The 24,784-nt window shown below is 41.3% G+C and overlaps 2 protein-coding genes across 3 annotated transcripts; both read right to left on the reverse strand.

The window, feature by feature from the left end:
• Nucleotides 1-1,460: 1,460 nt before the first annotated feature.
• Nucleotides 1,461-11,193, reverse strand: LOC135553342 (protein C-mannosyl-transferase DPY19L1-like). Its single transcript, XM_064985494.1, has 23 exons — nucleotides 11,088-11,193; nucleotides 10,911-11,006; nucleotides 10,772-10,796; nucleotides 10,510-10,597; nucleotides 10,182-10,319; nucleotides 9,840-9,960; nucleotides 6,500-6,593; nucleotides 6,187-6,244; nucleotides 5,891-5,982; nucleotides 5,112-5,211; nucleotides 4,865-4,942; nucleotides 4,583-4,669; nucleotides 4,436-4,495; nucleotides 4,099-4,179; nucleotides 3,771-3,872; nucleotides 3,583-3,654; nucleotides 3,417-3,493; nucleotides 3,281-3,305; nucleotides 3,008-3,127; nucleotides 2,461-2,635; nucleotides 2,134-2,233; nucleotides 1,904-2,029; nucleotides 1,461-1,710 (listed from the first exon to the last, which is right to left on the reverse strand). Exons 1-23 carry the CDS (start codon nucleotides 11,191-11,193, stop codon nucleotides 1,548-1,550), a joined length of 2,184 nt encoding a protein of 727 aa, XP_064841566.1. The 3' UTR covers nucleotides 1,461-1,547.
• Nucleotides 11,194-11,813: 620 nt separating this feature from the next.
• On the reverse strand, nucleotides 11,814-21,635 carry LOC135552405 (homocysteine-responsive endoplasmic reticulum-resident ubiquitin-like domain member 2 protein). 2 transcript variants are annotated; one of them, XM_064983992.1, is made up of 9 exons: nucleotides 21,472-21,627; nucleotides 20,726-21,046; nucleotides 15,315-15,392; nucleotides 15,017-15,133; nucleotides 14,585-14,718; nucleotides 14,270-14,401; nucleotides 13,028-13,318; nucleotides 12,621-12,732; nucleotides 11,814-12,268 (listed from the first exon to the last, which is right to left on the reverse strand). In XM_064983992.1, exons 2-9 carry the CDS (start codon nucleotides 20,870-20,872, stop codon nucleotides 12,098-12,100), a joined length of 1,182 nt encoding a protein of 393 aa, XP_064840064.1. In that variant the 5' UTR covers nucleotides 20,873-21,046; nucleotides 21,472-21,627; the 3' UTR covers nucleotides 11,814-12,097. The 2 variants fall into 2 exon arrangements, with proteins under 2 accessions (XP_064840064.1, XP_064840066.1); XM_064983994.1 differs by having other exon boundaries at nucleotides 12,148-12,268; nucleotides 12,621-12,686; nucleotides 21,472-21,635.
• Nucleotides 21,636-24,784: the final 3,149 nt, after the last annotated feature.

Consider the following 24,784-nt stretch of genomic DNA (forward strand, 5'->3'; position numbering starts at 1 on the left):
CTGTCCACAACCTCAAACAGTCACACTCCAAACTCCACTATGGCCAAGACCAAAGAGCTGTCAAAGGACACCAGAAACAAAATTGTAGACCTGCACCAGGCTGGGAAGACTGAATCTGCAATAGGTAAGCAGCTTGGTTTGAAGAAATCAACTGTGGGAGAAATTATTAGGAAATGGAAGAAATACAAGACCACTGATAATCTCCCTCGATCTGGGGCTCCACGCAAGATCTCACCCCGTGGGGTCAAAATAATCACAAGAATGGTGAGCAAAAATCCCAGAACCACACAGGAGGACCTAGTGAATGACCTGCAGAGAGCTGGGACCAAAGTAACAAAGCCTACCTTAACACACTACGCCGCCAGGGACTCAAATCCTGCAGTGCCAGACGTGTCCCCCTGCTTAAGCCAGTACATGTCCAGGCCCGTCTGAAGTTTGCTAGAGCATTTGGATGATCCAGAAGAAGATTGGGAGAATGTCACATGGTCAGATGAAACCTAAATAGAACTTTTTGGTAAAAACTCAACTCGTCGTGTTTGGAGGACAAAGAATGCTGAGTTGCATCCAAAGAACACCATATCTACTGTGAATCATGGGGGTGGAAACATCATGCTTTGGGGCTGTTTTTCTGCAAAGGGACCAGGACGACTGATCCGTGTAAAGGAAAGAATGAATGGGGCCTTGTATCGTGAGATTTTGAGTGAAAACCTCCTTCCAATCAGCAAGGGCATTGAAGATGAAACGTGGCTGGGTCTTTCAGCATGACAATGATCCCAAACACACCGCCCGGGCAACGAAGGAGTGGCTTTGTAAGAAGCATTTCAAGGTCCTGGAGTGGCCTAGCCAGTCTCCAGATCTCAACCCCATAGAAAATCTTTGGAGGAAGTTGAAAGTCCGTGTTGCCCAGCAACAGCCCCAAAACATCACTGCTCTAGAGGATATCTGCATGGTGGAATGGGCCAAAATACCAGCAACAGTGTGTGAAAACCTTGTGAAGACTTACAGAAAAAAAGTATTGAGATCAACTTTTGTTATTGACCAAATACTTATTTTCCACCATAATTTGCAAATACATTCATTAAAAATCCTACAATGTGATTTTCTGGATTTTTTCTCATTTTGTCTGTCATAGTTGAAGTGTACCTATGATGAAAATTACAGGCCTCATCTTTTTAAGTGGGAGAACTTGGTGGCTGACTAAATACTCTTTTGCCCCACTGTATTACACTGACCTCACTACTGCTGTCAGTCAAGCACAGAAAATCCTCCTGTCATGTTGTTTAATACCATAACATAGGATGTAAAAAAAAATGTTTTTTTACTTTGCTGATAGAAAGCAATAAAAAGTGTGTAAAATGTCTTATTTCTCTCTCCATATTTAACTCAGGCGCAATTCACACCATCAGCATGTGAAAGTACACAGAGCACAATACGTAGAGCTTTTTAAGGTGTTCAAGAGAAATGCGTTGTCCTGTAGAGAGAAAAAATGACACACTATTGAAATTGAACATGTTTAATCAAAATGATGTCCCTATATTAAAAAGGTCCTATTTGGCATCTTTGGGGATTTTCAGCACCTTGTAGACTTTATTCACGAACATTGTGGTGAAGTGAGGTCGGGAGTCGATGGATAGGAGGGTACATAGCGGCAACTTTCCTCTGTTCTCCTGATCCTCCACGTCCCAGATCTCAGGCATGCTGCAGCCTGGCCTATGAAGTATAGCACAGTTAGATTGGAATCCGAGATTGAGAGAACATAGTACTACAGGGCTTTGTTCATTTGGCACCAAAAGGAAGAAGACAGACTGAAACGGGGAGGGAAAGTGGCTAATAAGAAACCTGTTTTAATTTTCTATTGCAAAATGTTTTGCTATGGTATGCTTTATAATACCACCATGTTTACCTGGAGCGTCGGTTACACCAGGAGTCCTCCAGGATGAAATAGTCTGCCTGCAGCTGCATCAGATTCCTCTTCACCTCCTTGGCCGGTTTACGGCTGTACATGGTGTACACCAACTTGGTTCTTTCCCTGTGGGAATATGTTAGACGTAACTTACTGACAAACACAATGGGTGGTGTCTCATCAGATATTGTTGCAAAGTATAACCCATAGGGGAATTGTAGCAGTCTTACTTCTGCCAAGTGTCCTCGTAGTGGGGATGATTCACGATGGCTCTACCAGTGGACAGTTTCACACTCGCCATGGTTGGCATGGAGCCAGCAAACACAGCATCTTGGAACACACACTATTTAATTCCCTTTTTGCAGCCCATTCCTTGTATCCCTCAATACATTTTTTGCATTACAAAAATTACACTAATTCAGATCTATCCTAGATAGTAATGCATCTACAGAGCTTAGCAGCAACTGAAGCTAGCTCAGCCTACAACTGTATACCCACTAATCTCATGCCCCTGAAAAGCACACGCTAGGAATAAGTCCTAACGTGACATGACTCACTGGGCATGGTGTTGGCATTGATCCACTCCAGGAGCTGCTCCTGAGGCAGGTTGCTGAAGTCTCCTACGATTCCTCGCTGGCTCTGGAAGTTGGCCACGCCCTGGATGGCCATGATGGACAGGATGCCAAACACAGTGATGTGGCACTTGAAGTGCTCCCCTATCCAGCCAAACAACTGCGGAGCATTGGAGAACATGTATACCGTCAGATCAATGAAGACCCAGCGTAGATCATTTATCAGGCAGTCTTTATTAGAAATCCATTCACAAGGACATTTGATTTGGGGGATGTTTTTCATTACGATGTGCTCTGACTGCCTGCATAAGAGTCCAGTTACTTACCCTAATGCTGGTGGAGTACAAATAAGAGATTAATTTGTTTCATTGCACTAGCCATCTGTCCGCTCTTTATGCTAGATCAGCATGGCTTCTATAGCTGGTATGATGGAGGTCAATTAAGGAAAATGGAAAGTGATCCATGTGATTTCTATTGTCTCTCTATGCCTGTCTGTTTGTCTCTGTCAGTGTCTTGTCTACAGACATCTCACCGGTCTAGAGCAGATCAGGGAGGCCATGAGGCACATCAGCGGGGCCAGGAAGAGTTTGATTCTCATGACCAAGATCGCCAGCACGGCAAAGGCCACCAGCTGCAGACTATGGTACACCATCTGACACACGCACGCACACAAGGGCAGGGAAACACAGTGGAAGTTATGAGCGCTGTAATGATTCATGAGTCATTGTGCCTTCAAAGAAAACAGCTGCTAATATGGGCTGTGATGTTGGTTTGAAAGTGAAAATAAGTAGCTAAGTTGGCTTACCTCCCCATTAGCAAACTGTGCCATCCTAAAATATGATAGAAAATGTTTGCATGAGGAAGCTATCAGAGATCTGTAGGTGGCACTAGTGTCCAGCGAATATAATACTTAATGCTACGTGTTGGATTGGAAGACTTACTGCTCAGTGTCAATATCGACGTCTTCTTTAGAGTCAACTCTTTCGCACCTAAGAGATCTCCAGACTTCTTTAATTGCCTTCAAAGGAATTATTTATAATACTACAATATACACTCAAATGGACTTAAATGAGCTGCAATGTCAAAATCGAGAATAATGTGTCTCACCTTTCCAGAAATGATGGCTACAATAACTATGTTTACCGGGAGTATCAATGTCTTAACGTATCCCAACAAAGTCTGAAAACAGAATACAGTATAAGAAAAGCACTTAGGCAAAAAAAACAAAAAAATCAACAACCAAATAGTAGTGTCAAAAGTAAGCTTGGAGGCAGCACTGATGAAATTAAACCTACCTCCAGCTCCATAAAGTCGAACTCTGCAGCACAGGTGTACATCAACGTGTGGAAATCCTTGTAGTTGGTCAACTTGGATCTGATCAAGTTGCCAATGTGAGCCTGTGGGAAATATAGGGAAACACACGGTGAGGTTAAAGTCATACAGACATTCACACCTTCATATGGAAATATTTGAAACAGGAATTGACATTAAATGAGTAGACTCCATCAGTGAAAGAGAAAGGAAGGAGAAATACATTGTGGGGAACAAAGAACATTTGACTTCATGGGTCACTCATAGCCCACGTTAAGATCATGCTGAACAGACTTTCATCTAAGAACTTACATCATTGGACGCTCCGAGGATGAACGACATGAAGAATTTGAGAAGCACAGTGGAGGTAAACCAGGCAATACCTTGAACAAACTGAGGATTTAGAGAGGAAAAAGTTAACATTCAAAACCTGTTGTATGTTACACTGTGCCACTAAATAATGCTGTGTAATTGCATGTTACGATTGGGGGTAGAGTGGAGATCCTTGGGATGGTATAATTCAATATATTTCTCTTAAAGTCATGGAAAAATGGCAAATTCTGAGGAACGTAGTTTCACCAATTAACCCCAGCATGTAACTAAATAACTAACATTATTATACCCAAATTAATAAAATAGGATTTCATACAATTGTGACGATTCCAAGTTTGCAGACTCTTGTGATATCGTCTCTCAGTGCGATGATGGCCTGGAAAACACCACCATACAGGTATGAGGAGTGACAGAATGACACTTGTGTATTCAGGCATTTCAGTCTATTTCCCAGTCAACTCACCCAGCCAGCAACCAGGGAAGAAATGTAAAAAGATGTCAAAAGTTCCAATTTCCCAAACAGCATGACAAAGCAGATGGCAAATGAAGCCTGAAAGGAGAAATAAATAACTTTTGTTCAGCCAATCAAAATACAGTGATCCATCATCATAGCATAATTGATGAACATTGTTCATGTTGGAACTGTTCTATCACCAATTTCACAACCATAGCGGATGCTAGTATGTTTCTAAGCCTTAAACCTGTGACGATCATGTCTAAATATCAATTCAGTAGTAATACTTACCAAATGCACAACAAGTAGTGATTTTATCTTGGAAGTGGAGAGATAGCCCATAAAATAACAGGCAAACAGGCATGCAATCTGAAGAGGCAGACAACATAGACATTTCAATTCATTGTCACTGTTATTGTACAGCTAAGGAGCTTCAGTACAATAACAGAATCTTTTACGATGACTGGTACATCCACATGAACGTTACCAGGCTATTTTCCAGGCATGCATTTTTACCTTGGTGTGTGGATTTATTTACCTGAGTTAGCAAAACAAACTGGGCAAATGGCCAAGGAAGAAGGAACAACACATTGCAAGCACCAAGAGCTACTAGGGATCTTCTTTCAAGTTTGGAACGCCTACAAAATCATACAAAGACAACAGTATTATTTGCATTTATACATTTTCAGTGACATACACTGGGTGTACAAAACATTAGGAACAACTGCTCTTTCCATGACATGACTGACCAGGTGAACTCAGGTGAAAGCTATGATCCCTTGTTAAATCCACTTCAATTAGTTTAGATGAAGGGGAGGAGACAGGTTAAAGAAGGATTTTTAAGCTTTGAGACAATTTAGACATGGATTGTGTATATGTGCCATTCAGAGGGCGAATGGGAAAGACAAAATATTTAAGTGCCTATGAACAGGGTATGGTAGTAGGTGCCAGGCACACCGGTTTGAGGGTGTCAAGAACTGCAACAATGCTGGGTTTTTCACACCCAACAGTTTCCTGTGTTTTATCAAGAATGGTCCACCACCCAAAGGACATCCAGCTAACTTGACATAACTGTGGATTGGAGTCAATTTGTGCCAGCATCCCTGTGGAAGGCTTCCGACACCATGTATAGTCCATGCCCTGATGAACTGAGACTGTTCTGAGGGCAAAAAAGGGTGCAGCTCAATATTAGGAAGGTGTTCCTAATGTTTTGTACACTAATATATACACATGTATCTCAGTTATAAAACACAGATAGGACTTACAGATAGGATGATGGTAAATGGTTTAGATCAATGGCATGTAAACTGAATATACCTGAGAATGCGTGTTAACAGCAGCATCTGCAGGACAAAGAAGGGATAAGAGAAGCTCTCCCTCAGCGGTGGAGTCCACATGACCCGAGTGCTCTGGAATACATAGCATGAGTTAAGATAGCATTCACCACCAGCCAACCGCCATGATGATCTAAGTTTACATACACTGTATACACTGTACATACACTGTAAACAATCAAATGACATTCATCTCAAAGAAAACATTAATTGTACAGTGAGGAAACTTTAATATGGATTGCACTATGAGAACACAGCTCCAAACTGCAAAACTCTCACCTCTCCATGGTTGAAGAAGAGACACAGGACAGTGACGACCCCTCCAAGACGACTGCCACTGGAAAGAAACCCCACCCCCCCCCAAAAAAAAACATCAGATTGTCTCCTAGAGTGGCAAGGGGCACTAAAACAGCATGGATACCCAAGATGGTGGTTTTATGATATACCAGTGATAAACTAGCCTGGGTACCAGTCTATTTGTGCCATCATGCAAATCCTTGTCATGGCTTACATGACAGCATGTAGTACGCAACAAAACAAACAGATCTAGGACCAGGCTAGTGAGAAACCAACAACAGTAAGAACTCATTACCTTAGGTAAGTCCCGTAGATGTAGAACAGGCTCATCATTACTCCATTAAGCAGGAAGACACAGGAGACATAGAAGTAGGCTGCATCCCCCATGCCTAAAAGTGGGAGAAAATTATATTCTCAGTGTCAATTTACTGTGCCTCCCAGTCCTGACAGTGTGACACACTATATTACTACAAGACACTATTTACAATGCATAGTAGGGTTGGGCGGTTTCCAGATCTTCAAACCGCCATACCGTTTCTGTACTTTACCGGTGTATACAGTATTATTGGAAGTGCACACAAGGGGTGCTATAAGAAATGTTAAATAACAATTTAGCCAACAGGGATCTTGATCCAGGAGGGGATTTAATGTCTCTAGTCTGGGTACCAGTCTTTTTAGCTAACATTCTACTTCTTGCTAGTGGTATGGATGATCGATTCCTCGAATCCTTGCCCGTCGACTCCCGGTGTCGACCCCCATTTCTGGGTGTCAAGTTTCGATTCCGCTAAGAATCGACTCCAGAGATTCAGTATTTTTTACAATGGAGGAACTAGTTGCTGTCGTCTACTTCGAGAACAAACTCATGCATCTTTCACAGCAAAGAAAGACAGAGCTAGCGATATAACTCAATAGGGGCGGCAGGGTAGCCCAGTGGTTAGAGCGTTGGACTAGTAACCGAAAGGTTGCAAGTTCGAATCCCCGAGCTGACAAGGTACAAATCTGTCATTCTGCCCCTGAATAGGCAGTTAACCCACTGTTCCTAGGCCGTCATTGAAAATAAGAATTTGTTCTTAACTGACTTGCCTAGTAAAATAAAGGTATAAAAAAAATAACTAATTCACCATTTGTCACAGAAACAAACTAGGTATGATTTATTCTATAAATGTCTAGAATACTTTTACAACATTTGTTTTGAGGACAAATTCCAGTTTTGATTTGATAGAGGGCATGTAGTCTATCAAATTTGTATTTCTATCAAATCAAAACTGGAATCTTTCCTCAAAATAAAGGTTGGAAAAGTATGCTAGACATTTATAGAATAAATTATACCTAGTTTGATATTTCTGTGACAAACAGTGAATTAGTTATTGATTTATACCGTTTTAAATGGCATTTGATAGATTTGACGAAACTTCTATCAAGTCAAAACTGGAATTTGGCCTCAAAACAAAGGTTGTAAAAGTATGATAGACATTTATAGAATAAACCATTTCAATTTTTATGTTTCTGTGCGAATCAATTAATTATTTACTGATTTTTACAATTTTAAAATGGCTTTTGGCGAATGTCTGTTGAATGTCCAAATGTGTGAATATAAAACCAACTTTACCTTGGTCGCAGGCAGGCAGACAGACTGTCGGAACCATGCACATAGCAAGATACAGATGACCATAATATAGCCTATGTCTTGTATAGCAATGCCTCGTAAATTCACTAAAAGTATATTAAAGTATATATTAGGCTATCAATGACTATGGCTAAGCTATTCTTAATACTGCCAGTGAATTGAAATTGAACATCTCCAAATGCATCAGTTTAATTAGGTGCAATAAAAAGTATTGTGTCTATAATTTATTTAATGAAACCCTGGCTGACTGTTGATGTCCTAGGCCAAGGCTCTCCAACCTTGTTCCTGGAGAGCTACCGTCCTGTAGTTTTTCACTCCAACCCCAGTTGTAACTAACTAGACTCAGTTGATAAACTATCTAATTATTGAATCAAATGCACTAGATTAGGGAAGGTAGCTCTCCACGAACAGGGTCGGAGAACTCTGTCCCAGGCAATAGATCTCAAAGCAGGTCATCCCCGCTAAACTTTTGGGAAATGGCAAGTTCACTTTCTCATCCATAAACACATCTCAAGTGCAAATATGGTTCAGCAGCGTAATTATTATGATCACATTTCATCAATTTAAATATTATGGGAACATCTATACATTTGGCAGCCAAGCACGAGTTATCAGTGTACCTACCCTATGACGTTAAAATATCTTCACGCCTACACTAAAAACCTCCAGGCTTCCGTCATATAAGAGTAAATTATATTTGAAACATTTCGGAATTACAGGGGGGGAAATATGTCTTGTGTGAATCGTCCTCTGGAATAACGCACATTCTTGGATAATAATTACAAAACCAACGTCTCTAGTAATACCCATCCGAATAGGACTATAACATGGCAAAGAATAGGTTTATCAGCGTAGTGCACTGCATCATTCCATGTCGTGTGATCCATCAAGACTGCACACAGCAGAAATATCACTGAAATATTCTAGTTCCTACACATCAACTATATTCAAACAAAATAGGCCTTTTATGGGCTAAGTGGATGACCAAATGGGCAGCATCATGCTCATGTCAGTCCCCTAGAACGCAAATGTAGCCTTCCTGGTGGGACTCTGCAGTAATGAAATGATGTGTACCTGTGCACATCCGTTTCAGCGTGGTTTTTCCCCCGGAGTCGAGCAGGAGTCGACTCCAACAGCAGGAGACAGAGTCGCACAAGAGTTGACTACTTTTCGACTCCAGCCACAGGAGTCAGAGTCGGAGTCGTGCATGACTACTCCTTGCTACTCCATGTCATTGCCAAAGAGGCAATCTCAACGTTCAAAAGGCAGCTGGATTGATGGTGGAGTTGCTCATTGGTTGTTGGAAATATTTTCCATGACAACATGAATTAGAATTATTACAAAGTCAAAAAACAAACATTTAGCTGTAAGCTAGGAAAATTGTTCTATTTTGAGGCTTAGCAAAGAGGTTTTGTGGTTGGAATTGCAGTACATATTTAGTTTGAGAATTTAGAGGTGAGCTAGCAACTTTTGACAGACTGGTTTCCTCTGGACAAACAAAACATTGTTGCTTAGCAACCGGATACCAACATGTTCTGTGGAGAACAAAAGTGAGAGTTCCAATATTTTGATTATCTTTGTGATTGGAAGATAGCTGTGAGGGTTATTGAATCAGGATCATCAACTCTGTTCTCCTCGAGCTCATTAATGATGTAATGTTCATATTTGACGATGGCAGAAAGGCCAGTCTCTTTTCAAATGACAAGGAGTGGCAAGGAGTGGAATGTTAGCTAAAGAGACTGTACTCAGCAAGGCACTCAGGCTAGAATGTCTCCGCTGTAACCAAGAAGCTAGGTATTAACATCTAGCCAATTAGCTAGCAAGTTAGCAAACCAAATGCAAAGCTGGAGCCCTGAGCTGGATATAATTTAATTGACACATCCTAGATTCCTCATAGTTAGGTGGGGTAGCCCCCAACCCCAAAATCATACATTCGGTATTTCGAAATATACCGTATACCGGTGTATTGCCCAAGCCTAACGCAGTTATTTTCTAGGAGTAGTTGTACCTTCACAGCTCTCTACTGGATTCAGTCCATCTGCTCTGTTGACATTCCAACATGCCTTGGTGGGGATTCCAAAGAAGTCCATGGTGCCAGTGTAAATCCTGAACAGGCTGCCAAGGAAAACCTATCAACAGAGAGGGGATCACTGGAATAAACACTCTGTAACGAAGAAACAGAAGAACAATACAACGTTTTTTAGATCCACTGCACTGCACAATTAAATGATCGCCATTGTTTCTTTTTTGTCTTTGTTTGGTGAAATAAATAAATGTCTGCACTTGCATATTTATAAAATGCAAAAATCTTGCTTGCGAAATAATGACATAGTTCCAGCTCCTATAGTACCTCTGGGTACAGATTGAACCTCTTCAGAGCATTGATAACAAGAGGATACTCAGAGAACCTGTCGTTCATGATCAGGTGGAAACCATGCAAAAAGGATGGCGCATTGATGAAGACCTTGAAATAGGAATAATACAGACCCTGCAAAATAAAACCAACATGTGAGTGAACAGGATGCTGAAATTGCAGATGAGACTATTTTTGTAACAATGTGTCCATTTCTTCAATAACACAGGATGTCAAATCTCAAGCCCCCTTGGAATGGCAAATGTGAAGCAGTGAAGGACAAGAGGGATATGTTTCAATTGGCCCATCTCAACATTTCTCTTACCATTTCAGTGCGGAAAGCCATTTCTTTTTCAATCGAAGATAGGTGTGAAAAGTGTTTGTCATTTTCAAAGAGGTTTGTTAGATGAGCCCTAAACAAGGTTTTAGACATCACATCAGCAAGGGGAAGTGTCTGTCTGTCAGACTGAATGACTTGACTGAATGAAGTATAGGCCTAATCCTTTAGACTAATGACGTCCACATTTCTACATCTGGCCAGCATTGGTAGGTTGTAACAACATACAGTACCTGGATAGTGAACTTACCAATGTAGAAGTCCAGCCAAGACAGCTGTCAAAAAGATGTACACAGGTTTGTCATCAAAAAATGAATGCTCAGTCATAGGCTGATGAATAACGTTAACTATTACGTTCATTAATAGATGAGGCAACTATTGAAACTTACCAATAATGACTGTGATTCCAATGTTCATAAAATATCGCACAGTTATGCCTACTTTATCTCGAATAAAAGCAGAGTCAGACCCGTCAGAAACGCCATCTTCGGTTTGCAAAACGCAGAGAGAAACACATTTTCGTGCTTGTCGTTTGTTGACATGAAGAGCAAATGCAACGCGTTTACCCTTTCCATCATTTGGGATGTCTTTGGTTGAGTTGAACAATTCCTCGTCGTCACTTTCAGTGCAAAACTGGGCCTGGTCGCCTGACCGGCGAGTCTTCATAGCCATGTTTTCAGACTCCGAGTCTGAGAATGCCTCAAAATATGACATAAGTGGTAGATACACCAGGTAGGAACTAGTTTCAGTATTTTCAATTGTTATTTTCTTTGTCAAAAGTTAAAGAAAATGAGCTAACGTTAGTTTGCTAAATGCCATTTTTCTGGCCACTCAAGTTCAAAGGACGCACCGCAATTGAACTAGCAACCATGGAAACCCAGGATCAGCATTCTTCTAAAACGGTCATTTATGAATGCGTATTAAAAACATTAGCTAATATTCATGTCTGGGTTGAAAGGGTCGCGTATCACGTGGTTCTGAATCACTAGTCAAAGGGAACGGCGTACCACACTTGTGGCATACCACATTCACGATATGGTGTGATTGGTAAGATTTTCAAACATTTTAATCGGGTGCTTTTTTATACTGGATCAAAATGTTGTTGTTTTTGTTTTTAATGTCTGTTTTCATTCATGACTCGAACAAACGAACGTGAGGTTCCATCTGAACTGAAATTCATATTACCCTCATATAACACAACAAATAGGATTTAGGGTGGTGTTCTTTAAAACTGATTGTTTGATTCAAGCCAAGTTTATATTAAGTTTATATTAAATACAATATTACACAGATTTAAAGTTCACATACTTTATTTATTATTTCACTCAAATAGGTTTAATTATCATGGTATTAAACATAATATTACACAGGGATGTCCTTTTCCCCCAAAGCTCATTGTTGTGTTCACTTCAAAAACAGTTCAAAGCCTTTGTTTGTGTGGCTGAGTGACCACTCAGTTCTTCTGTAGTGCCCTGTGATCCAGTAGATGTACAATGATTGTGTAGACAAGGGTGAACTCGCTGGGCATACTAAGATAGTGTATTCAGTCCAGTCAGTAGTGATATTCTCACATGGCTCAGTTGGCAGCATTGGGTGGCCCCTCAGGTATGAGAGACATGAAGAACGTGACAATAAAAGACCAAGTCGTAGAGAGAAAGCCAGCATGGGGAATACCATTGGGATCCTCCAGTCCTTCCTCTCCACTGTCCCCATCATCGTCGCCCAAGCCTTCATCCATCACCCGCTCCTGTGTAGGCCAAACATGGCAACACGTAAATTAGTCATCACACAGAAACTGGAATACTGGATAAATGTTTTCCTCTAACATTTCCAACAAACTCTTTCCATCAAAGACATATTTGCTACACGCATCAATGCAATTGTAATCATTCACCATAGAAATACCATATTATGTTACCAGACACGCATTACATAAATAATTCATCACTGCTATTACAAATGAAATTACTGTATAATTCAAGGAGTTATCTGTCCTGGGATGCCTTTGGTTGAGTTTAACAATTCTTCATCGTCACTTTCAGGGCAAAATTGGGCCTGAGGCCCAATTACTTTACGGTCAGAGGTCAATAATGACCTACCATCTCTTGGAGGTCATGCTGAAGGTCCGCCTCCATCTCCTCCTGTTGGGGCCCATATCCATGGTTCTGAAATTCATTCTCCGGGTTAAAAGGGAACCACCCTGCTTGGTGCCTAACGTAAATACAGAAATAGCCATTGACAAAACCTGTGATCCATAATGGGTGACTGTTCACAGCACATTTGTTGGGTCAAAGACCCAAGAAGACCCAGATAGAAAGGTTATAGGGTTAATATAAAGGTTTCAGAACAATCTCATTTTCAATTTACAGTCTAGCCTGGTCCCAGAGCTGTATAGCTAAGGCTATGGATATTGGCAAGACAGCACATACAGATCTGGGTCCAGTCTAGTATGTCACTTAGCAGGGACACATAGTATTAAGTTGAGAGGGTGCAGGGGAATACTCACAGATATAGCAACAACATGGCACCCATCACCATGACAAAGCGGCTAAAGGAGGAGTAGAAGTAGACTATGCTGAGCAAGATGGCGATGCGTGACACCGTGTACACCCAGTCCAGCCAATCACGGTTCTGCTCTTCTTCATTTAGATGCACCTCTCCTCCCTGGGCGTTCATCTGGATGTCAGGCTCGCCACGGCGCTCCTCCAGGGGAGGTGGGTTCAGAGGATCTGATTGACCAGGCTGGGTCGAGAGCAGGTCAGTCCTAAAGTGGTGAGATGAGGCAGCCAACATCTGACTGAAGGGCAAGAGAGACAGAGAAAAGAGAGAGAAATGGATGTAAAGAGAAACTAATCAGCGACAGATTTCATGAGAATATTCAAAAAGCTGCATAAAAACGATATGCACATTTTCCCACCAGAGATAATTCCATCAAATGGACTTGTTGCAGATAAAAGGTTGTGCATGATGACATAGTGCGAATAAACAGTTATTTTGCGGTTGAATTCCCATGTACCGTATAAAAGATAAATGGGTTTCCATCGCTCGGTAGCCTAATAAACTGCATGATTTCCCGAGACGTTGTCACGGCCGTCGTATGATTAATTGGACCAAGGCACAGTGTGAGTAGAGTTCCACATTTTAATGATAGTGAAACTTCCAAAACAACAACGAATATAACAATCGTGAAATACGTAGCGCACATAGGCACTCACACAAAACAATATCCCCCATAGCAGGAGGGGAAAAAGGATGCACTAAGTATGATCCCCAATTAGAGGTAGCGATTATCAGCTGCTTCCAATTGGGAACCATACACACACACACACCAACATAGAAATATAATACCTAGAAACCCCCCTAGTCACGCCGTGACCTATTACACCATAGAGAGCCCTCTGCGTGACAGACGTAGTGGGAGGACTACACACCATTATCATTGTGTGACTTCAAGTTTACTTTGATATGATAGTTATTATATAAACTTTTGCGCATAAAGGCATTTCCATCACCATTTCTCACATAATTATTTTAAAGACACAAAGATCTCGCCATGCTGAAAAAACACATTTTCTGTAAACAATTATGAAATTGTAGTCTTTTTTTTCCATCAGCCCTGTCTTGACTTTTTTCACACGTCAATTCATACTGAAAGTCAGATAATTGTGATTGAACCTCAATGATCGCATATCTCAGCAAGGGTAATTGAGCATATTGTCCAACAGTTGTTGTGAGACAGCAGACTTACTAGTGCATGTAGTATTGCCGGGCGTACACCTGCTGCCACCACAGCAGCGTCATGGGATTGTACTGTATGCCAGGGTAGGCTGGCATGTTGTTGGTAGAGCCTTGCTGTGGAGAGAACTGGTTCCACATGTCGCTGCAATAGAAGTACACAGCTACGGGTAAACAGTTCGGCATTACCTGTAGAACAGTTAACACATACAAACACAAATCTATTAGGAAGTGAGAGCTCTCAACAGTACTACACCTCTTGGACAATCATAACATGTGGCCAGAACTAACAGTGTTATAATTGAGAGGTTGGGGTATAAGGGCTTACGCTTGCATTAAGGCAGGGTGTGCTGCATGGTTAGGGGCAGGGCCTGTGTGATGTCTCAGCCCGTCAGAGTGCTCTCCAGTGGAGGTTGATTGGCCATCTTGGCCATGGGAGGAGAGACGGGGGCTCTGACCCGTCTGAGAAAACCAATCAAGAAGTTGATTATTTTACTTCTCTGACTCCACTTAACAAACTTCAGTAGCTGTGTGGATTTACAACAGAGTAGGCCTAGGTTAGCCTTGTCCCAGATCTGTTTGTGCTCTTGCCAACTCCATAGCTCATTGACAAGCCATTTTTTGGCATGACAATGAGTGACAAGGAGTTGGCATGATAGCACAAACAGACTACAGCTAGTCCTAGGTGTGCTGGGATGATGAAATTAGTGGCAATGAACAGAGCAGTAGGATAGGTGTTGCATGCATAAGGGTAACTCACCGTGAAGCCAGTAGAGGGGACTCCAGGGGCCTTGTTACTGTGGCTGATGTGGAGCTTGGGGGACCCAGGAGGGGTGCGAGATGCACACACCAGGTGGACCACGTGGTACTCATCCTGCTGTAAGAGTCATCTGTGGCCATTAGCAAGGACAGCCACACTATTGCATTGACAAAGTACAATCATCAGAGGAATCAGCTTGACTTTAAGAATGAGATCTAGGATGAATGCATACATTGCTGTAATCTCTGATCAGAATATCTATGTCAAGATGAAAGATAAATGAATGCAGCAGACAGACCTTTCTGAGCACATCTTTCAGTATTAAGTGATCCAAGAGGAGCTTCCCAGAATACACCATCCTCTGGTCTTTGAAGCGCTACAATAAAAATCAGACAGTTGAGAACATAGTAAGCATTTCATTGTCAGGTTGTATTCGGAGCAAGTGAGAAATAAACATGGATTTGATTTGATAGACCAGATTTATTATCTGACCCTGCGGTCATTTATGACAGTCTTGAAAAACGATCTGGCCTTAATGGCCACATCTACTCTTAAATCTCTAGTCAGAAGAGGACTGGCCACCCATCGGATCCTGGTTCCTCTATAGGTTTCTTCCTAAGTTCCTGCCTTGTATCAAGTTTTTCTTAGCCACTGTGCTTCGGTCTCTACATTGCTTGCTCTTTGGGGTTTTAGGCTGGGCATCTGTAAAGCACCTTGTGACAACTTCTGTTGTAAAAAGGGCTTTATAAAATATATTTAATGGATTGATTTGATAACCCCTGAAAACAGGGGTTTTCCTTTCGCTTTCCTTCACTTTGGGTCCAGAGAAGATTCCCTTTCACTTTCTTATAATTCATAAGAACATGTAAGTAGTAGTGATTGAAATAACTAGAATAGCTTAGACTCAGCTCCCAGACTGTGACGGAAGAGCTTTGGAAGGATGGCAACGCGAGACCAGTCTTACATGCTGACCACACCGCTCATGTTCCGTGCGCTGCTAAATAAATATACACATACATGTTATTCAGTAATTTCATTCAAACAGCTTGAGCGGCTGCATAGCCAGGCACTAAAATAGAACTTGGTTCGATTTTTGACACTTGATGCACTGGAAAGATGAACTAAGGTCCACACTCCAGTCCAGTTGGTGGTGGTAATGCACTTTAAAGTTGGTTGCCAACCGCCATATAAAGTCCACAGAAGAAAAAGAATGAAGGAGGAGTGATTACTTGAAACCAACCAGGTTTCCCCTTTTATCTGTGGATTAATTGTCAGAGTAGAGAACACATGATTTTGTGTGACTCATGAGTCAATATTCTACAAAGAAGAAGAGGACCTTGTTCCTTTCAGGTAAAAGAACAACCCAATGTTGATATCGCAGGTCAAATTAGCTAGCAACAGCACTCAAGGTCTCCGCTAGGTAAAGCCCCGCCTTGTCTCAGCTCACTGGCCACCATAGCAGCACCCATCCGTAGCACACGCTCCAGCAGGTATATCTCAATAGTCACCCCCAAAGCCAAGTCTTCCTTTGGCGGCCTCTCCTTCCAGTTCTCTGCTGCCAATGACTGGAACGAACTGCAAAAATCTCTGAAGCTGGAGACTCTTACCTCCCTCACTAGCTTTAAGAACCAGCTGTCAGAGTAGCTCACAGATCACTGCACCTGTACATAGCTAATCTGTAAATAGCCTATCCAATCTACCTCATCCTCATACTGTATTTATTTATTTATTTATCTTGCTCCTTTGCACCCCAGTATCTCAACTTGCACATTCATCTTCTGCACATCCTACCATTCCAGTGTTGAATTGCTATATTGTAATGACTTTGCTACCATGGCCTGTGTATTGCCTTACCTCTTATCCTACCTCATTTGCACATGCTGTATATAGATGTTTCTACTGTATTATTGATTGTATGTTTATTCCATGTGTAACTCTGTTGTTGTATGTGTTGAACTGCTTTGCTTTTTCTTGGCCAGGTCACAGTTGCAAATGAGAACTTGTTCTCAACTAGCCTACCTGGTTAAATAAATAAAAGGTGAAATAAAAAAAATACAAATAACATGCCTACAACTTTAAAGATACAAAATATATTTTGCGTGAAACAAACAGAAAACTTGAGCATGCATAAATATTCAACCCCCAAAGTAAATACTTTGTAGAGCCACATTTTGCAGCCATTACAGCTGCAAGTCTCTTGGGGTATGTCTCTATAAGCTTGGTACATCTAGCCACTTTGATATTTGCCCATTCTTCAAGGCAAAACTGCTCCAGCTCCTTCAAGTTGGATGAGTTCTGCTGGTGTACAGCAATCTTTAAGTTATACCACAGATTCTCAATTGGATTGAGGTCTGGGCTTTGAGTAGGCCATTCCAAGACATTTAAATGTTTCCCCTTAAACCACTCAAGTGTTGCTTTAGCAGTATGCTTAGGGTCATTGTCCTGCTGGAAGGTAAACCTCCATCCCAGTCTCAAATCTCTGGAAGACTGAAACAGGTTTCCCTCAAGAATTTCCTTGTATTTAGCACCATCCATCATTCCTTCAATTCTAACCAGTTTCCCAGTTCCTTCCTATGAAAAACATCCCCACACCATGATGCTGCCACCACCATGCTTCACCTTGGTGATGGTGTTCTCTGCGTGATGAGATGTGTTGCGTTTGCGCCAGACATATAGTTTTCCTTGATGGCCTAAAAGCTCAATTTTAGTCTCATCTGACCAGAGTACCTTCTTCCATATGTTTGGAGAGTCTCCCAAATGCCTTTTGGCGAACGCCAAACGTGTTTCCTTATTTTTTTTCTTTAAGCAATGGCTTTTTTCTGGCCACACTTCCGTAAAGCTCAGCTCTGTGGAGTGTACAGATTAAAGTTTACCTATGGACAGATACTCCAATCTACGCTGTGGAGCTTTGCAGCTCCTTCAGGGTTATCCTTGGTCTCTTTGTTGCCTCGGAATAATGCCCTGCTTGCCTGGTCTGTGAGTTTTGGTGGGCAGCCTTCTCTTGGCAGGTTTGTTGTGGTGCCATATTCAACCCTGATCTGTACTTCTCCACAACTTTGTCCCTGACTTGTTTGGAGAGCTCCTTGGTCTTCATGGTGACGCTTGCTTAGTGGTGTTACAGACTCTGGGGCCTTTCAGAACAGGTGTGTATTTATACTGAGATCATGTGACACTTAGATTGCACACTGATGGACTTTAATTAACTAATAATGTGACTTCTGAAGGTAATTGGTTGCACCAGATCTTATTTAGGGGCTTCATAGCAAATGGGGTGAATACATATGCAGCACCAATTTTTATTTTTTTTGGAAGTAAGTCATTTTTTTCACTTCACCAATTTGGACTATTTTGTGTATGTCCATTACATGAAATCCAAATTAACAAAACTATTTAAATTACAGGTTGTAATGCAACAAAATAGGGAAAATGCCAGGGGGATGAATACTTTTGCAAGGCACTGTATGTGACTTGTTAAGCACATTTTTACTGCTGAACCTATTTGTCATAAAGGGGTGAATACTTCTTGACTCCAGACATTTCAGCTTTTCATTAGTAACATTTTTGCTCAACATAATTCCACTTTGACATTATGGGTTATTGTGTATAGGCCAGTGACAAATCTCAATGTAATCCATTTTAAATTCAGGCTGTAACACAAAATGTGGAAAAAGAACAGGTTTGAATACTGAAGGCACTGTACAGTTTAGTTAATCGGATTGACAGGATTTAGGAAACAAAGGATTAGGCTAGACATATTAGGGCAATGACAGTGTCAGTGGTAGCGAGACATTTGAGTTTACATTGACATTCTTGTGATGTCAGTGCTGCAGTAAAGCTGAAATCTAAACCAAAATTGTATCTTTTCAACAGACTGTTTTTGTTAAGGCTCCGTCACCTGGTTAATACTATTATGGTAAACAGTAATGAGATCGATGACACGAACCAGAGAAGTTGGAGAACACATAACAGACTGAGATTACTATTAGACAAGAGTGCTGTTAAGTGCTCAGTGTTTACAATGATTACTGAGCAGGAACTGTTATTAAATCAGATTATAGGGGAGAACAAAGTAATCGCAGGGCTCTTATTCCAGCCTGACGTCAAATCTACACTTTCAAGCCAAGAACATGTTCAAATATGCTTAGCACAACCTTTTATTCAATGCCTTCTCCTCTTCCAGCCTCTCTTTTCCCCGTAGAGTAGTTTGCTACGGTGTGTTTTGACATTCTTTCAGATGCGGTTATAGGTTATAAAGTCTCATTCCCACAGGTAATAGGTTCACATCACTGACATTAAGCTATGCATTTCAGTAATATGACATGAATTCAAAAGTGTTGGCCTACATATAAGCAGATGTATTTCCAGGTTAGGAAATCATCACTGTGTAGCAAAAAGCAATTACTGGGGTACACAGGATGTTTATTTTGTTAGACACCTTGAAGCATACTTTTAAATGATGTGAGCTAAACATAAAAATATATATTTTTAGAATGTACTAATGTTACTGTCCCCACTACAATTATTATTTCTTTATTTATTAAATACATGTCATTTTGGCCTTGAATCATTTCATTGAAACATGAGGACTGCTTCTTCTGTGGAGTGCTAATATGGCCGACCGGTGGCTTCGAAGCCTCTCATTGGCCAATACATAGCATCAGCAATCCAGGGTTTATATACAATTCATTCGGAAAGTATTCATACCACTTGACTTTTTCCACATTTTGTTACGTTACAGCCTTGTTCTAAAATTGATTCAATTACTTTTTTTCATCAATCTGCACACAATACCCCATAATGACAAAATGAAAACATGCTCTAAATTTTTGTAAACGTATATAAAATAAGAACCTTATTTACATAAGTATTCAGACCAATTGCTATGAGACTCAAAATTGAGCTCAGGTGCATTCTGTTTCCATTGATAATCTTTGAGATGTTTCTACAAACTGACTGGCTGAGTCCACCTGTGGTAAATTCAATTGATTGGACATGATTTGGAAAAGGCACACACCTGTCTATATAAGATCCCACAGTTGACAGTGCATGTCAGAGCAAAATCCAAGCCATGAGGTCGAAAGAATTGTCTCGGAGCTCTGCGGACAGGATCGTGCTGAGGCACAGATCTGGGGAAGGGTACCAAAAAATGTCAGCAGCATTGAAGGTCCCCAAGAACACAGTGGCCTCCATCATTCTTAAATGGAAGATGTTTGGAACCACCAAGACTCTTCTTAGAGCTGGCCGCCCGGACAAACTGAGCAATCGGGGGAGACCAAGAACCTGAATGTCACTCTGACAGAGTTCCTCTGTGGAGATGAGAGAACTTTCCAGAAGGACAACCATCCCTGCAGCCCTCCACCAATCAGGCCTTTATGGGAGAGTGGAGTTTGCCAAAAGGCACCTAAAAAGACTAACCATGAGAAACAAGATTCTCTGCTCTGATGAAACCAAGATTGAACTCTTTGGCCTGAATGCCAAATGTCACGTCTGGGGGAACCTGTTTTTGCATTGTCATTATGTGTTATTGTGTGTAGATTGATGAGTGCTGCAGAGATGGAAAAAAAAACTATATAATCAATTTTAGAATAAGGCTGTAACGTAACAAAATGTGTAAAAAGTCAAGGGGTCTGAATACTTTCCCGAAAGCACTATACATCATTGATCTGACCAGACCTCAATCTCACTGTACGTAAGTCAGAGCCTACTCACCGGTTTACTGGGATATACATGTGAGATATGGGTTTTTAGTTTCTCCACTGTCCAGTTCAGGAAGCAGTTGATTGTCTGGTCATCATACTTCTGGTTGGGTGCCTTGATCACAAGGATGACAGGACTGTCGGCAACACCCTGGTCCATGTTTTAAACCATCAGTGAGTGTCCTCTTGGAGTCTTATGGTGCCTTGCACATATCCCAGATATGTTGGGCTGGAACAACAGAACGGTCTCTTCCAATGCGGAGGACTACTAAATATGACAAATCTCCAGCTGCAAGATGTAACGTTCGCTAATACTGGGGCACAACATTGAAACCTGGAAAAAAAAATATGAAAGCCACATTGTTTGGACAAGTTTACCCTGTTATGCAAGTGAAGTCAAATGGACTTACACCGACTAAATCCCTAGCTCGTTAGCTACCTATGGTTTGTCAGAACAGAAAGTGGCAGGTGTAATGAGGATCACCTCTGATAATGCTTAACGTTACTTGAGAACTTCACAGATGTACCTTTTTTTAAAGTTACGACATTGACTAAGTACTAACTACTGTAGGCTTGTCAATCAAGTAAACTGAGTGTTAGCACATATAGCTAGCAAGCAACCAGCCTATGGTACCAGCAGAAGTTTCAGCGCTAACGCTGGCTAGCAAACAGTTATCTTAGGTTATCCTAAATGTTGGTAAAGCAGATGACGATGATCAGTCTCCCGCAAAATCAGGCCGATAAAATATATTTACCCACCTTAGCTTCCAGCGACTGAACTTTAACTTGATCACCTTTAATTAAAGATCAGTTACAAATCCTTGAATATAATCTAAATATCCGACGTGTTGTTGTTGGCCTGCTAGCTAGCTGCTAGCTAAAGGAAGTGGAAATACATTATCGTGTCTAAAACAGCTGATCTGCCCACAGTCGGAATTCGTATTATCGAATCGCGTGAAACGAGTCTGAAAAACGGTAGTACATTTCGTTATATGCTTGTTATATGCCCGCTGTATTAAATTTATACTAAACAAAAATATAATTTATCATATTTTATTGAGTTAGTTACTGAGTTACAGGGGGGGGTCATAACCTGGAGGGGTGTTTGGTGGTCCTCACTGAGAATGTTTTTGTGCATCTAAAACTTATTTCCTGCATTTTCACACAATCCTATATGCTGTCTCTATTTAGAACAAAAAGCAATCAAAAAGCCCCACTGTCATAGAGCTAAGTAAGAGATAATCATGAAATATGTTTAAGTGGTTAATAAGACTGAACTAGATCAGAGGTAATTAAATAATAAATAGTGTTACACCTTTACTAATAGCCTAACAAATGAACAACTCTTGAAAAAAATAGACTTTTGATTGTCTTTATTAAGACATCCTCTATATCAGATTTCAGCCAGACCAACCAGCCAGCCTGAGCCACCTGCACACCTGACCCCCACTAGTCAATAACTCACTCTCCCAACACAAGTTCCTTCCTAGTTCCCACAGATTTTTTTTTTAGTTCAAGATTTAAAAAATGTATATAACAAAAAAAAACACATACACCTCAATTATACATTAACAGACAGAAACAGCAAATCCTCCATATAATTAATATCATAGGCCTAATAGTACTGTAGAGCTCTTTTTACTTGTACACAATATAGTTGGGTCGCCTCGTCCTGTCCCTAGGGTTCCACCACCCTGCAGCACCCCAACCCAACACACCCCAATCAGCTTTAGGATCTTAGTGAACATTCATTATTGGTTTCGGGTGTGTTAGGCCGAGGCCAGAGTGAAAACCCACAGGATGGCAGACACCCAGGGTCAGGACTGAGCAGCCCAGCAGCTAGGGATTTCCTAAATAGGTATCTCCCCTGACGTGGGCATGGTTTCAATACACACTCCTTTGGTCGTACTGTATTCCATAGAAGGCATCCAGAATGTATGAATGTTGCCCAGTATTCACTTGATCTGGTAATAAATCAAAACTAGTGATAGATAACTTGACATTGTGGGAGGATAACCAACCTTCTAGTTAATGGCAATGCATTTCTTAGCTGCTATAAATGCTTGGTTACACAGTTTCTTCAGATAAGTCTCCAGTATCAACATTTCCAAACAAACAAAAATAGGGAGAATCTGTAAACATGCTGAGCTAAAAGAACATACTCTTTGCCAGAATTCAGCTAGCCTTCACAAGACCATAACATATGCAAATCAAATGTTATTGGTCACATACACATGGTTAGCAGATGTTAATGCGAGTGTAGCAGTATTTCCTACTTACAAAGCATGTAGAGGTCTGTAATTTTTATCATAGGTATACTTCAACTGTGAGAGACGGAATCTAAAAGAAAAATCCAGAAAATCACATTGTATGATTTTTAAGTAATTCATTTGCATTTTATTGCATGACATAAGTATTTGATCACCTACCAACCAGTAAGAATTCCGGCTCTCACAGCCCTCCTGTTCTCCACTCATTACCTGTATAAAAGACACCTGTCCACACACTCAAACATACTCCAACCTCTCCACAATGGCCAAGACCAGAGAGCTGTGTAAGGACATCAGGGTTAAATTGTAGACCTGCACAAGGCTGGAATGGGCTACAAGGACAATAGGCAAGCAGCTTGGTGAGAAGGCAACAACTGTTGGCGCAATTATTAGAAAATGGAAGAAGTTCAAGATGACGGTCAATCACATTCGGTCTGGGGCTCCATGCAAGATCTCACCTCGTGGGGCATCAATAATCATGAGGAAGGTGAGGGATCAGCCCAGAACTGCACGGCAGGACCTGGTCAATGACCTGAAGAGAGCTGGGACCACAGTCTCAAAGAAAACCATTAGTAACACACTACGCCGTCATGGATTAAAATCCTGCAGCGCACGCAAGGTCCCCCTGCTCAAGCCAGTGCATGTCCAGGCCCGTCTGAAGTTTGCCAATGACCATCTGGATGATCCAGAGGAGGAATGGGAGAAGGTCATGTGGTCTGATTAGATAAAAATAGAGCTTTTTGGTCTAAACTCCACTCGCCGTGTTTGGAGGAAGAAGAAGGATGAGTACAACCCCAAGAACACCATCCCAACCGTGAAGCATGGAGGTGGAAACATCATTCTTTGGGGATGCTTTTCTGCAAAGGGGACAGGACGACTGCACCGTATTGAGGGGAGGATGGATGGGGCCATGAATCGTGAGATCTTGGCCAACAACCTCCTTCTCTCATTAAGAGCATTGAAGATGGGTCGTGGCTGGGTCTTCCAGCATGACAACAACCCGAAACACACAGCCAGGGCAACTAAGAAGTTGCTCCGTAAGAAGCATCTCATGGTCGTGGAGTGGCCTAGCCAGTCTCCAGACCTGAACCCAATAGAAAATCTTTGGAGGGACACAATGCTTAACTATTGCACACAACTCTCTAATGGGGAATAACTCCCGATTGGGGACATGACGTAGTACCAGGACAGTGGGTGATGGTAAAAAAATATGTAACAGACACATTAAGGTCAAAGTGGGAAGGTCCTTATCAAGTTTTGCTCATAAGAGCGTCTGCTAAATGACTTAAATGTAAATGTAATAACGAGGTCAGCAGTAAAAGTCCAGTGAAAATCACGATGGATACATGTCACTCATTGCAAGGTTGTTCATTTTGATGGCAAAGCGGAGCCTGGAGAATAAAGAACTGATTGATTAGCAAATCGGGGGTCAATCTCGGGTGAAGAAGCATGGTAAGATGATCAGAACCTGATAAACTTCTGTTGTATACCGCAGTCGCCATATTAGGGATATCTAGGTGAAATGCCCAATGTTTTCCTGAAAATTGGGACAAGCTTACTTAGGGAAGTTTGTGAAATATCAATTTCTCTTGAAACCGGGATATGTTACTCTCACTTTTTTGTTTCCTTTGTTACAGGTTATGAGAATCTACAGTCGGAGGCTGCAGCAATTTCCCTTGACTGTACCTGAAACGATACAAGATCACCAGTGAAATGTAAACAGTGGAACGGAAGAAGAATTCCTCACGAATGGTAGACAGTCAGAACATAATTTCCAATAGTTATCTATGGGACTGATACCA

The sequence above is a fragment of the Oncorhynchus masou genome, chromosome 13 (assembly GCF_036934945.1).
Source record: "Oncorhynchus masou masou isolate Uvic2021 chromosome 13, UVic_Omas_1.1, whole genome shotgun sequence".
NCBI classification, from domain to species: Eukaryota; Metazoa; Chordata; class Actinopteri; order Salmoniformes; family Salmonidae; genus Oncorhynchus; species Oncorhynchus masou.